At 36.9% G+C, this 15014-nt stretch overlaps 1 protein-coding gene across 1 annotated transcript in view; it reads left to right on the plus strand.

Moving 5' to 3' along the window:
• Positions 1-6812: 6812 nt before the first annotated feature.
• Positions 6813-15014, plus strand: part of ATP10B (ATPase phospholipid transporting 10B (putative)) — a 54059-nt gene continuing 45857 nt past the window's right edge. The window contains 3 exon segments of the mRNA XM_031555687.1: positions 6813-6828; positions 7906-8199; positions 9039-9233. Coding sequence (XP_031411547.1) covers positions 7925-8199; positions 9039-9233 — 470 coding nt within the window. The 5' untranslated portion in view covers positions 6813-6828; positions 7906-7924.

Raw genomic sequence — 15014 nt, forward strand, 5'->3', positions numbered from 1 at the left:
ACCTATTACCACCCTCAGCCATCTGACATAGTCCTCCTATTTCTCCTGGTGCCCTCAGCATAATACCTTCCTGCCAGGATTACCTTTCTAGGCTAAGTTCACTTCACACTATCAAAAAGGCCCCAGAAGCATAATTTCTAAATGAAGCAGAACAAATCTATCCTGGAATGTTACCCAGGTGCCACTGGACATTCCTTCAACAATACTGCATGATTAGATCCTGATTAAGCTTTCCTTTGATCTTTGATTGATATGGAGCTGTGCCCTACTTCATTGGTTGTTGTTTTAGCCTTTCTGGTTTTTCTTTCCACTTTGTATAAATAAGTAACTGTTCTCTTTGGGGCACTTTAGTTTAATATTCACATTTAGAGAACTGAAATTAGAGTCAGCACATTCTGACAAAACCAGAGCTGCATAAAAGGTTTTTACATATAAAGGATCTTCTGGTCAGTTTCCAGTTCATCTTCAATTTTGCTGCTTCCTTTTGGACTTTTTCAGCATTGCTGAGTACCCACATGAACATCTGCAACATAATTTTGATTGTAAGTGCTTTATAATCATACACGCTATAAATATTAGATTGTCTTTTAGAGGCCACTTCACTTTGATTTTGAATATTAAGTGGAACAAACAAAAAAAAATTATTATTCAGACAATCACTCTAATTTCTGCATCCTCATTTCTGGGCTAAAATGCAACTAAATTCTGCCATTGCCAGAGTTTGAAATACATAGTCTTCTAAATAAGTAGTATGCAGAACTACTCAAAGTGCTAGCAATAGGAGCAGAAACTGGATTGAAATACATAGAGAACTCAAAAGATTTCTGAGTAGCTGGCTGAGAGCAGAAGAGAGAATTTCCCCAACCCGGGGCAATGGAAATGCTTCTTGTGTGATATATTCAGAAAAAAAGAAAAAGAGAAACAGCTATGTGAAAAACAACCCCAACAGCCATAGATGTAGATATCTGCAGTTTGCCTACTTAACTTTTTCTGATCAAATGAGCTTCCAGTGCAGTGAGCCTATAATTTGCCACACCTCACCTTGCTAACCTTGATTGGCCTCCTAGATCTGGCATACGAGTCTCTTGTCCATACACATTTTAAGTACCCTTTACTTTCTTTTTTTCCTGGATGGAAAATGCCCTACTGGCTCTTCCTGGGATCTGTGTGCTATGGAAGTTACTTTGCTTAAGCAAAGTTTCTACAGTCATACTTTATGTTTCTGATGTCTTAATGTGGCTACATGGAAATGCTGGTTCCCTTATTCCACTACTGTTTTTAGACTGATTTCTATGGGCCCAACAAGAAAACGAATAACTGGGTCAAGAATTCTATGGTGGTTTTAAGTCCTAAAAATGAACATTTTTATTGCCATGGGGCAAGTCAGAATTGTAGAACCCAGGTGACACGTTGCTGCTGCTTCATCTGATTACAGATGTCATATCAAGGCATATTAAGTGCTTTTATAGATGAATAAGGCAGACTCCTCAGATGTATAACTTGCTCATTGCTAAGAAGTGAGATGGAGATATGTCAAATGAATGAGTAAGAGGCAGTGTAGCATGTGCATCTTACCATTTCCTACCTGGGTTTTCTTTTCTGGTATCCACATAATAGAGAATGGATTAGTAGCTTTCTGGAACTAAGACAGTCTTAGAAGAAGGTGGTCTAGAACTCTTAATATCCTTGTTCTTACATGCTTTCTGAACAAAATATGCTTTTTTATGAACAACAAAAAAAAAGAACTTTTACCTATATGTAAGAACTTACTTGGAGACCAACTTCAAAGAGCAGTGGTAGGGATACTTAACCGTTGTTTACTTTGTGTTGTTTGTAGTTTTGTTCATGCTAGCATAGACTCGTGTGATATAGAGTTCTTCTTACTATTATTTGAAAAGAAATGTGACTGTGGATTTGTTCCTAGACTCTGACTTTCAAAAGTTCTGCATCAGAGGAATAAATAGAAGATGTTTTCTGATTTCAGAAACTTCTGTATTTAAAATATCGTCTTTAAATGTCAAGATATTTAGTTCTAATTATTTCTTGTAATAACCATTTCACTTCTTCACTGGACTGAAACTTGTAGTTTTATGTTTTTTGTATTTGCTTTGAAAAGATAGAACCATAGAATGGTAAGGTTGAAAAAACCTCCATGTCATCAAGTCCAATCATCAACTCATCATCACCATGACCACCTAAAACACTTATGGGAGATACGTTGGCATTCACTGCCCATGTCCTGCACACCAAATTGTAAGGAACATGAAGAATTTCTCATTTGAAGTCATGAAAACAAAGATCTGTCTGCTCTTTCAGACAATCTCTCGAGTCAATATTCAGTCTCGAAGACAGATCTTGTCATTAGTGACTTTCATAAAGCTCTGTGCAGGTATCTCTTCCTAGTATTTCCCATGCTGAAAGTGGGAGTGAGCAGAGTAAAATTAATTACAGTGTTGGAAAATGTTAATGTTGCAGAATCTATCTCTGACTACATTAATAAAAAATGCAGTGGGCCTGAAAGTAGTAAGAGTAGTTCTGGACATGCTGGCAGCAGTGATACTCATTGCATTTAGCCAGACTATTTGTCTCTCTCTTCATTTAAATAGGAAGAGCAAAGCAAACTCATTCTCAGAATGATGCTGAACGCTTCATCCAGCATTGCTATTTGCAAGGTGACATCTTCCTTCTTGAATAACATCTGATAATCATCCTTGTCTGTGTGTCTTGTATGTCAGCATATGCTGAGCTCACATCTGTTTTGAGAGCAGTCTTAATAGCACAGCTGCAGCCCTGTGGAAGGTTGCACTGCCTGAACATGTCTCTGCACTCCTCCAACTAAAGGAAAGTTCAGCATCAGGCAGTACCATCCAGTCTGTCCTGGGGAAAGAGTCTTATAATTAACCTATTATTGCAAGATCTCTGGATTTCTTCCCCACGGAAAGAGAATCCTGTAGAGACATGAAAAATGTGTCAATCTAATATAATAATAGAATAGCGAAGCCCTGTGGTCTAATGACGCATTAAAATTATGAAAAGCTCTTTTCTGTTTATCCCACACAAACTTGCACTCAAAAACATTATGTAACTGTTAATCCATAATACATTTATCTTGTCAGTTGAAAGACAGCAGTCTGCAGTGACCAGCATTGAGTGAAACAGTCCTTTAGGGCTCCTTTTTTTCATTTTCTAGCAACTTTCTTTCATAGTGCAAGCATTATTGCTCTAATATAAAATGTTACAGCAAAATTTGAGGCTGCAGTCTATATCCTGATAATCAGTGTAATTGCCTGCCTTATTCTTCTCAGCCTCCTTTCCCTTTTCCATTAGTGTTAACCACCAATGTGACCAGGCAGGAATTTCTATCCAGTACCACCAAAAACTGATAGAGCTCCCTAGCAGATAATTGCAAAGCAGATAAAGAACTTTGTTTCTGAGGTTTCTGTAATATTCAGCTCACTTACTAATGTTTATCTCCACAGCCAAAGCTTTCCCAGAATGGCTCTTTTTTTTAATTTTTTGTGAATACCACATTATCCATATAGGGCGTCAAGAATACAAATTGCTGCTGCTTTCAATTAGGAAATACAATAAAAGTTTTGCAATAAGAGAGTTAAGTATCAGAAGGGATTTCTATTATTTAATGCCTTCCTACAGGCAATGTAGAAATGAAAATATCAGGTGAAAAGTTGGAAGGATGTGTTCTTAAATGGAGTTCTCTATAATGCCTGCATGTGCATGGTGGTGCTGCCTCTGCATTTTTTCACAGTTCTCTTTTCCAGAAATAATCTCCATTCTGCCTTGACGTATTGCTCTAAAGTAAACTTTTCTGAAATATACAAGCAACCTTTGAAAACAGGGTCTAGACCTCATCTCACTTAGTTCTTCAAGTTGCCTATGAGAAGGAATTATTTTTTTAAACGTGGGTCAGTCATCTTTAGTAAACAGCAAATGAGTCATGATTATGTAAAAGTTTTCTGTGCATCTACAGGAAGGACAGAATTCCTGTCTCCAATGTCTTGGACACAGACAATTACAGTCAGGCCTGTTACTTTGCAGGAATGAGGTAACTTCAAAAGAGAAAAAGTTGTTCTCTTAACTGACTTTCTGGTGAGCTTTTTCTTACAGTCAATGGTATTTTTTTTTAATGCAAAAATCTTCAGACAGAACAAATATTAGTAAAAAAATACTAGTAAAGTGTGTGCCAGCTCATCCACCCTAACTAAAAGATTGTCATGATTTTTTAATGCAGTCTGCTTTTGTCCTAAAGGAGAGAAGCTTCCTTTCATGTTGAATGAGATTGAACAATACCAGGGAGGACACTAGTAATATAGACCCTCCATGAGGATTCAAGGAGCAGTTTTACCACTGTCACCAAGAAGATGCAAAATGAAAAAAACATGTGCTATCAGGGGACTCTAGCACCTCAATTCTAGTAAAGGCAAATATCTCCCAAATGCCTTTGATGGCTTACATTTTCAGCACTTTGAAACAGAAGACAAGCTTGAGGCACATAGAGGAAAAATGCCAAATTTGGTCAGCTATGTGCTTGATGTTGGACCATTGTTTTCCTTCTGGTTTGATTCTTGTCTAAAATAGATCTCTTAATGGGAAAGTTCACCTCTTCCAGAAGTGTGCTTGAAATTTCTTCTGTGGAATAATATTTTTTAAGAAGTAAACATAGGCCTGTCTGAGCAAGATTGATGCAGATAAGTCATATGCTGATGTATTTCTGATACGCTAAATCATTTGAATAAGTTGAACTCCACCCTTAGAAAGGACTCAGCAGCATTCCTTCTCTAACTACCTGCCCAGTACAAGTTTCAGCTCTTCGTTTCTCCCAGCAAAAGGAAAAGAGAATCATCCTGTTTATCTCTAGCTTCAAAAACACATCCTGATCCCCCGGATATCTTATGTTCTAGATACGATTGAGTGCTGTCTGTGAAAGCTTACCACAAGGCAGGATAAATTGTGAGCACTCTGACTTTGCAGAATTTGTTCAGGGCAGAAACACAGCACTAGCCTTAGCAATGGTGACAGTTTCATTCACTGATGAAATGGAGCAAGAATAAAATAAATGAGCCTTTCAAAACATGAATGGTGACCGTAGGCTGTATGTGATATAATTAATGTCTGCTTATTGCAATAAATACACTGCTGTTGTGTTTACACCATGTGCTAAATCCTCTTTCTGATACAGAAATGATAAGTAGCAGTAATAGTCAATATCTCAAGCAGTATATTTTTCAGAGTACTGTTACAAAACTGTTAGACAAAATATATTCATTTTCCATGAGTACAATGGAACATTCTTTTTAAGTTGGATGTTTTAATCTACGTGCAAAAGGCAAGGAAAAAAAAAAAATTAGTGACATTGTTCCTTTGAATTACCTGATAATTGTTGTGAAATTGCACTCTGTACTGTAGAAAGAGTGTGATGTCAGTCCTCCTTTTCTTGTTAGGAAATTCTGTTGTGTTTTTTTTTTTTCAACACCTTTTTGTCAACAATGTGAATGATAGTGTTTCTATTCACAGGGAATCATTCACTTAAGACTTTCATCAAGTATCAGAAATCTTGATAACTTGCTTAGACTTACATCCTTCTATTGTCTGATAGGAGATGCATCAAGGTTTTCATGCTTTGCTTATGTTTTTCATGTTTCAGGAAGTTTGATGCAGGCTTGTGAAATAATGTGACTGCTTTGTCTAACCTGTGCTAACACTGGATACACATCACAAACCTGAATATAACTGGATGTCTGCTTGTTATCTTTACTACAAATGGGTTATAGTTTAATCACTTATGTTGCATGTTTTTCTCCAAATGGAGATATTTTGTCTTGCGTTAACTTTTTGCATGTTTCTTCCACTTGGAGGTCCGAAAAGAGTGGCGAAACTGAACACAAACTAAGGTTAGGTTTGGTACACCTTCATCAGAACACTCTCTCTCTCTTTCCTGCAGACCATCTCTGTCTTAGAACACATTGCCTACACTTCATCTATGGCCTCAGTCCCATGGGGATGCTGCTTTTATTACCTTTCAGCAAACCCTGTAGTCTGATAGCTGCCTTGGTGCTGATTGCCCTCATGCTCCTATATGAATATGGCCTACAAGGATCAAGCATGCTTATAAACTGTGTTGCTTTCTAAGTACATATTAACCCATTATCACAATGACAACTGCTTACCATTGCAGTAGCAAATCTTTCCACAGGTGAAAACTGTGATTGCAAACACAGTGAAGTCATCAAAAGTTAAAGGATAAGTGCTGGAATCCTAGACTGTGGTGCACAGCGCAGTAACAGCAAGTCCTGTTAAAAGCTTCTTCTGCTTGCTTGTTCAGATATTTACACCTTTTTTAACTCCTACAAATTCATAGTTTCAACGTTCCTTGTCAAGTTAACATAGCATTAAATCTGATTCATTGAATATTGGGACTTAAATTTGTATCAATGAAGCCAGTACCACCAAGATCTGATAGGTAGAAATTAGTCCTTCTGCTCTCTGTAGAGAATCCATGGGTATTGCTGGGTGACATGAACTCTCATTGATTTTTCTGAGCAGCTAGTGAGCAAAAGTGCATAAACCCTACTTGTTGCTTGCTATTGCCACAACTCACTTTAAATGTGTTAGTGCAGTTCAGTAGTCTACATTTCCTCCTCCTGTGACTAAATTGCATACATCTTTTTAAATGTGGTTATGTTCTTTTCTTTTTTTTTTCTGTTTGTTTTTGTTTTTCCAAAGGAAATCACAGTGCATTCACTAAAAGAAGGCATTTTGAAAGAGGAAGTTGAAAGCTGAGGGGAAAGAAAGACCCAATCTGTAATAAAGGTATAAACCGTTTCAAAGTACAGTATGTTTGAAATGGGTCTATTTAGAGTTGCACAGGCATGTACACATCTTCTTTATCTGTTTCAGACAAGGTTGCTCTTAAATAAAGTTTAAATCAGTGAATTAATCTAAATGACCATTGTCTAAGATTAAATAATATTTTAAAAAAAACCCTCTATTTCCACCAGTTGAGGTGGGTTCAGTTCACAAGTTTTGTTCAGAGGAACTGTGAAGTTGCGCAAACCAGTGCATTTTCTTGTTTTTTTTTCACATTTGCTGCTTCAACTTTATAAGGCAACTCCTGGTCCCCAAGCTCCTGCTGCTAAGTTGAGATTCTACTGTGCTTGGATTGAGCATAATAGAACACTGCTGGAGCCTGACTGTCCTGGCCATTCGATGCAATTGCAGTTGTGAATGTGTGAACAAGTCAGAAAACAAGTGTTCAGAGATAACAGGATTAGTATTAGGAGATTGAATTCTTTTTCTCTCCAATGATTTTTTTTTTTTTTTTTTTTGGTACTGCTTGACATTTTCCATTTAAATGAGCTTTCTATGAAGCTTCTAGAAAACTATTATAGGAATGTATACAAGATTAAACTGATGTTGCAGTTCATTACTATATGAGATTTGAGATTCAACACCCGAGTCTGTCTTTTCTTTAAGTGTGAAAAGAAAAACTATCGTAAAAAATTCTGAAACTCTTGAAGAAAAGTGCCTGAATATATTTGGTGGCAGTTTATTACCGAAGAAAATGGTACAGATTCTGTCATGGAAAAGCTGCTGTTCACATCTGTTAAACTGGTTTTATCTATGTTAGTTTGCTGTAACAGCACACAGAAAATGAAGATGGGCTTTCTATTGCCTGGAGATTGAAATGGATTTTTCATTACCGAATATTTTGTTGTAACTCTTATTCCATGCATTCTCTGTAGTAAGTGCTGAGTTCAAAGACTGAACATGTAGTGGACTGAACAATTGCATTGTTTGTTGTTTTAAACCTCTGCTAGCAAGATACAGAATGATTTTTCTACCAGAAGCAAATTGGCTTTCAGTCCTTGTTGTGCATTTGTCTTTCAGCCTGATGTTCCTGCTGTGAATGGCTTTGTCAGTAGACTCAGCTTTGTACCGTTGGCAGCGACTCGGAGCCAAAAGTGCCCCCCAGACTGTGTCAGAATCAACACCTCTGCTGTTTTCTGTCAGAGACAGACTGAAACTCAACTTAAACAAGTGGAGGATTGTGTTCTCCAACAATGGAAGACAGCAGAGAGGCTGGGACCAAGCTTCTAGGTTTTATTCTGGAAACAAGATACAGACTACAAAATACACATGGCTTACTTTTTTGCCCAAAAATCTTTTTAAGCAGTTTCACAGGTAAAAATAATCATCATCAAATGATGCATGAGATATAAGAATTCTTTCTGAAGCAGTGATATTTGGGGGTGATAGAGACGGGCTGCTTCTGTAGTTACCATGTCTTTAAAATTTAGGTGAACACTTTATAAACAAATGTCACCTAATTCATAAAGTGGAGGCTTAAAGCAAACAAATGGTAGGTGTCCTAACCCATGCTGTGGCCACATTCAGTACTGGAGCAGCTTTCATTGTAAAAATTTCAGGTTGTGTATCAAGATATCAAGTTCCATATCCATCTCTAGAATTGAAATTTCTGTTATCTTAGGTTTATACCTTCATAATTTCATCTTCCATTTTCCAAACGTGGAATTTTTCATGGGTCCTTGAGTGAATCCCGATGTGAATTATGAACACGTGTTTTCTATACTCATCCTGTTGCACTGGTTTATTTATTTATTTATTTATTGTGAATTGTGAGGTTTTTTTTTTTAGTTTGGGTTTGTTGTTTTGCTGTTTGGTGTGGTTTGGTTTTTTTGTGGGGGGGTAAAATTTTTTTGTTTGCCTTTTGCTAGAGTCAATGATTATTTTCAAAACTGAGTTTGTGGGGGATCATTAGAGAATATTCAGCTCCTAGAGATTTTATATATATGTAATATGTGGAAAACTAAGGTAGCTGTAATATTATGACAATATATCTCACAAGCTTTTCTGAAGGAAAAATAAGCAACTCAGTTAAATAATTGATTTTGAGAAAGGATGAGGTTAGAGATGTGAAATGATTAATGCTTGTGACACGAGATGGGGGATTTTCATCAGGAAATTACACCTTTAATTCCTTTCTGTATCTTTCTTTACAGGCTAGCTAATCTTTATTTCCTCTTCCTGGTGGTTCTAAACTGGTTCCCGCAAATGGAAGTCTTCCACAGGGAGATTACTATGATTCCTCTGATCGTGGTGCTGCTTGCCAGTATGATTAAGGATGCTATTGAAGACTATAAAAAATACCAATTTGATAAGAAGATAAACTCCTCTAAAAGCAGGGTATATGACAAGTAAGTAGACCAAAGCAATTATTCTCCTTGTGTTTGATGTGGAATCTGCTCATTTTGATTTTGCAACAATTCCCTTCCTGACCTTTTGGAGTACAGGAAGTTTGGAAGAGCTTTTATAAAAGACTTTTGTTCTGCTTCAGAACATGCTTCATTTATCTCACTCAGAGTCAGAGTTATCTTGAGAAGTTTTGTTTTCTATCACAAATCTGTGTGCTGATACATCAGTTTTCATTCCAAGTTTTCAACCAGTTTACCAACACACACTGTATCTTCTCCCAGTAGCAGAAGGTTCTGGAGGAAGTCTGGAAAAGATCATTAGGCTTTTTTTACACATAGGAACAACATCTTTCCCTGAAATTCCCTGAAAAAAACATTAAAACAAAAATTAATAATCAACTGCATTCGTACATTCAAGGTGAAGCATAACCAGGAACTGAACAAATTTTATAGCATTTCCAGTTAGTATAGGTGATCAAAACAAGACATTTTCACTCTGGAAGTGGTACAACACCCACTTGCAGTAAGCTGAGTTGTTTGCTCAGTACTGACTCAGAAGGAAGAAATACTCTCAAGTGCAATTCTTATTGCAACATTTCGATTTCATCAGAGTTTCTTGTCCAAGTACTAATTTGATTTGAGACTACATCACTTGTCTCTTCATAACACAATAGGAGCTTTGCTTTAAAAGATGTTTAAATATTTGTGCCTCTTCCGTTTTTTCACATCTCCTTATGCCCGAGCCATAGAAGAAAAATTACTGTGTAGCTTTATTGGAAATTAATTCTCATCTGTGCTGATTACTTATGTGGCAAGGGCACAAAGTCCAATAGGCCAAAAGAAATGAGAGTCTGCTAAGGAGAAAAGGGTGAGAAAGGTCTGGGTGAGAAAAGGAAATGTGAGTCCTGAGGCCAACCTAACAGGGGAGGAGCATGAGGCTGTGGGGCAAGCTGGGTAAATTACCCTTAAATTGCCTATGTATATGTATGATTCTTTCTACTAGAAATTTTTGTTCATATTAGAGAGTGGGGCGGAACAGGATGCTTGCTTGTTTGTTTTAATAAATGAAGTTATGGGCATGAAAGCAAATAGTAAATAGAGGAGGTTGGAAAAGAAGAATATTTTCTGTACAGAGGCTCATAGTAATCTGTTGACTTCTGTACGCAGAGCTCTGCCCTTTACCTTTGAACTTCCTGGCTGCTAACAGGCTTATAAAACGATTCAGAAACACTTGGAGTGAATGGTGAAAACTGTGTGTATGTCCTTAGTTTTGTGTGTGCAGTGTTAAAACAGCGGTACTTCATGTGAGCAGACGCATGATTCCAGAGAAATACTCTGGGGCCTCCAGGCATGCGGTAACAGGAATAACAAAACATTCAGGATGTTTTTCTCGTGTGTGACGTGCAGCCTTCCCAGCAAGCTTTAGGAATCAGAGCAGCTGGGTCAGGAAGATACCTGTTTCAGGGCAGGAGTCAGCGAGAAGCAGCCCTGTGCTCCAACAGCTTGAGTATTCCCTGCACCACTTTGGAGTTTATCTTGGTTACTGAACTCTTCTACTTCATTAGCCTTTGACTTGAGGCTACTTTTTGAGAGGACAGCAAGATGTCAAGGAGAAGTTTTCCAGGCTGCTTCTCTAAGATGGTATGGAAAAAACATTTTTCAAGGAAACCTGCTGTCAGTGCGTTGCTTCAGACACAGAAACCCAAAATGAAGTGCTGGAGAAGAGAGGAAAATTAAAGAAAAGAAGGAAGAAAAATGAAAATAAGCGAGTGATCAAGTCCAATTTGTCTTTTGGAAATCCAAACTGGAAGGAAAATCCAAACAGATACTATGACTCCAATAAAATTAAGACCACGAAATACAGCATCTTGACTTTCGTCCCTAAAAACATCTATGAGCAGCTTCACCGCTTTGCCAATATTTATTTTGTGGTCATTGCACTGCTGAATTTTGTGCCAGTGGTGAATGCTTTCCAACCAGAAGTTTCTTTGATCCCTATTTGTGTTATAATGGCCATGACAGCCATTAAAGATGCTTGGGAGGACTTTCGGCGGTATAAACTAGACAAAGAAATTAATCATATGTGTTGTTACATTTACAGCAGGTGAGTTTTTTTACAGCTTTTATTTTGGGAAATGTTGGCTTGAGTTCTTTTATCACTTGTGAAGTTTTTTGGTTAAAATATTAATAAATGCCTGCTAAAAAATCACAGTGATTAAGTGAAATGGTGTAAAGTTGCAGTGACTAGATAACACTCGTACTTGGTCTGATAGCAGGAAAGATTTATTTTGCTTAAATCTATTGTTCAGACTGGGAAGGAAAATTTTTGTTTCATGGCTTTGCTGTGGCTATCGGCCTCTTAGGCATGGAGCGTTTAAATAGCTAGCGAGCCCTGGAGTTCTAAGGAATTTTCAACAGGGCTAAATTCTGTCAATATAGTATAGAACAAGATTTGCACAATCAATATAGCACAGAACAAGTTCTGTCATGTAATGGGTCCTTGTTTACTTAGAACCCAAGAAACCTTGAAAAATGTAGCTAGTGCTTTAGACTAATTCCAGTTTTAAATTCCATACTGTGGGCTGCCTTCCAGTTGTGTTTTTTTATTTTTTGTTTTTTTTTTGCTAGGTTGTATGTAAAACAAAACTGCATGTAAATGAATTTTTAAAAAATTGGGATAGTAACACGTACTTCTGTTTGATCTTCTCTAAATGAATTATCTGCAAATATCTGTGACATTTTCAAAATGTTTCATGACCTCTTAAGTTTAGGACTTTTTGTTGTATCAAAACTGTTATCAACATACAAAATTACTTCTGCCTGCTTAAATATCACACAGGGTGCAAGCAGAGCAAAACTTTTAATTTACCTGAACTTTATTTGTCATGCCTCCAATTAATCAGCAGTGCTTTATATAGTGTATGTTCTCACAAGCAGAATCTTGTAGAACTCTAGCTTTTATCACAGAGTTCTGTCATTGCTGTTTCTCTTGCATGTCAGACTTTTATTTTTATATCTTGCTGGTTAAACAGAGAAATAATGGATTTGCTTACTTACCCCCGCATAGAGGTAATGACTTGTCAGAAATAAAATCTCTACTCTTTTTCTAATTTATCTGGAAAAGTGGACATTTTACAAGTTTCTAAATATTGCACATCTAGGACTTTTTTTCTCTTCCACCATGAAGACTGTCAGTAATTCTAGTTCTTTGGGTAGGTACTTGAATTGCGCCTATCTTTGAGGCTGCCAGAGTTGTATTAATCTATAGAGCAAGGGGTTATTTGTTAATTCTTGTTAGGACAGGGAACAGTAGGTGATGCAGTAGGTACTAATGAATGGATTGCCATGGAAACACTACTTCCTCTTGACATAAAGCAATGTTAATTATATGGAAAAGACTTCTACCTTGAGTAAATGAGAAGTAGAGAATACAGTATGAACTGTTTTCATGTTAAAGAAAAATGTACATCGTGGCATTACAATGTACATACAAATCCAGATCCACGTTGTAGCCCTGCGTACTTTTTTATGCAGGAAGATGAAACAGCCCGTTTTAACATTGCTTATCCCATTCAATAGGAAGGTCTTTGATCTATGAATAAATCTTGTGTCTCACCAGACTCTTATGGCCCAAAACAGTGATGTAAGGGAAAGAAAAATAAGGAAGCCTTCAGATTCTACTATTCATTCTATCTGGAAAAAGTGTTGACAGTTGTGATTGCCGTCAGATCTGTAGTTACAGCTTATTATATCATGAATAACTTTAATCAGGCTTCTATAGCTCTTTGGAAAGCTGGTATGTCTTGTTCTTCTTGCTAGCTGCAAAGTCATGGAAGAGTATGATGGCTTCTAATTTTCCTCCTTGTGAATCATCTCTGTCAAAGGTAATTTTTTAACACAAGTGAAAGTCTTTTTCAGGGGACTGTGAATCTTGTTAATCTTGTGACAACAAAGAATCCTTTGCAATATAATAACTCATCTTCCATCATAAGATGAAAATTTAATTAGATTTTAAGTATTAATCTTGGAGTGTAAATTGTCTTTATTTCAGATTTCAGTAACGAGAACTCTAGTTCCTGTTCCTTAAAACATACAAAGTGCACTCTCTTTTCTGAAAGCCAAATGTCCTCCAAAACTTTCTTGAACATCAGAAGAAATGCTGTAACTTCTGTAACTTGTCTTCTTTCAGCGTGGAGCAAGGGAAATTGAATTTAAGTAAACCGTCCTGTAAACACATTACTTCTAATTTTCTTTTCCCAGAGGTCAGCTGGAGTAGCTAATCTAGCCTGCTAGTCAAATGAAGGAAAGGGCACTTCAAGTAGTGTACTTAAAGAATGCTTAATTGGAAAAAAAAAGGAAACAATAATATTGAAGTATCTTGGGGAACTGCAATACCTTAGATCTGATGTTTGATTGCAAACATTTAACTTTCTGATTAAAAAGTTTCTGTTTCATAAATTGTACAGACTTGTGCAGCCAGATTACATCGCACTACACCAAAATATGAGAACTAAACTATACTTGCTTCTTTTGTCTTGGTATTCTTTTAATTATTCTTAGTTAAATATACCTGGTCTGTTTTTAAATTTTTGTAGGAATGAGGCTTCTATCACTACAATATGTGATTATCAAAGCATTTTCTATGATATTCTGCTTTATTATCCTTCTTTAATTGCATTAAAATTCCTCAAGTGACCTGGTTTCATGCAACCCTAATTATTCTTCATCATCAACATTTAATTATAGTGTTCATGCATGTGTAATTTCTATCATGTTCATTTTGCTACTCCCAGACAGCTTTTAGGCAAGATATGTACACAGAACACCCTTTTAATCTGTCTTGTCAGTCAGTCCCTCCATTCCTAGTTTGGTTACTTTTCTCTGAAGTCTCTTGAGTTTGTCCCTAACTAACTATCGGTGGCCAGCACTGAGTGTAGTATGCAGATCTGTAAGTGAATGTCAAACCAGCAGTTACTAAAAGCTATTTAATTATTTCAGCATTCCATGACATTCGAGAAACCACTTGATGTATGTATGATTAACCTGTGGGCTGGGTCTGATGTACCTCTAGGATTAAGCTGTAATGGTCTGCAAACACTCCATAACATCCAGACAGGATTTTACATTGACTTCATGCTTCTGGAAAATCAAACCTAATTTTTCTGACTATTCTGAATAGATGGTCAGGTGCTAATACAAAGTGTTAGCATCACAGCTCAAGATGGCAGAGCAACGTGCTTGATTGAACGCACATTCATCAGTCAGCTACACCTGTAAAAACATTAACATCATCTGGACAATTAACATTGCTTAATTTTAAGCACCTACTCTCAGATATCTGAGACAGTGATTCAGAGAAGCCTTGTGTATGTTCTTTGAATTATGCAGTGGTGTTGTCAGAGAACTAGGTAAGTCAGCAGGCATACTGGTGAGAGGACCTGACTGCACTCAATATAGAAAAGTTTCTCTGCAATGCTTACAGACCCCGTGGCTTTCAAGAAATTCCTGTAAGGATCAATTTCCTCTTCCCATGTAGGTTTGAAGGTATCTGGATCACAGAAAAGAAAATAGTCTGGACTTTGTTGTGATTTTGTATTTGCTTAGTATAAAATCTGAGAAGATGTAAAGATTTCCACATTAGTGTTTTTACCCTAAGGTAGTCCTGAAGCAGCGCTTTGAAAATAAGGGAAAACAAAGACCTCATCACTGCATTACACTGAGTCAGGACTGCTACCAGCTGGAAAGCAATTTTTAAAGAGAATGAAAATATTACAATTGATTTAA

Source organism: Meleagris gallopavo, chromosome 15, assembly GCF_000146605.3.
Source record: "Meleagris gallopavo isolate NT-WF06-2002-E0010 breed Aviagen turkey brand Nicholas breeding stock chromosome 15, Turkey_5.1, whole genome shotgun sequence".
Taxonomy (NCBI): Eukaryota; Metazoa; Chordata; class Aves; order Galliformes; family Phasianidae; genus Meleagris; species Meleagris gallopavo.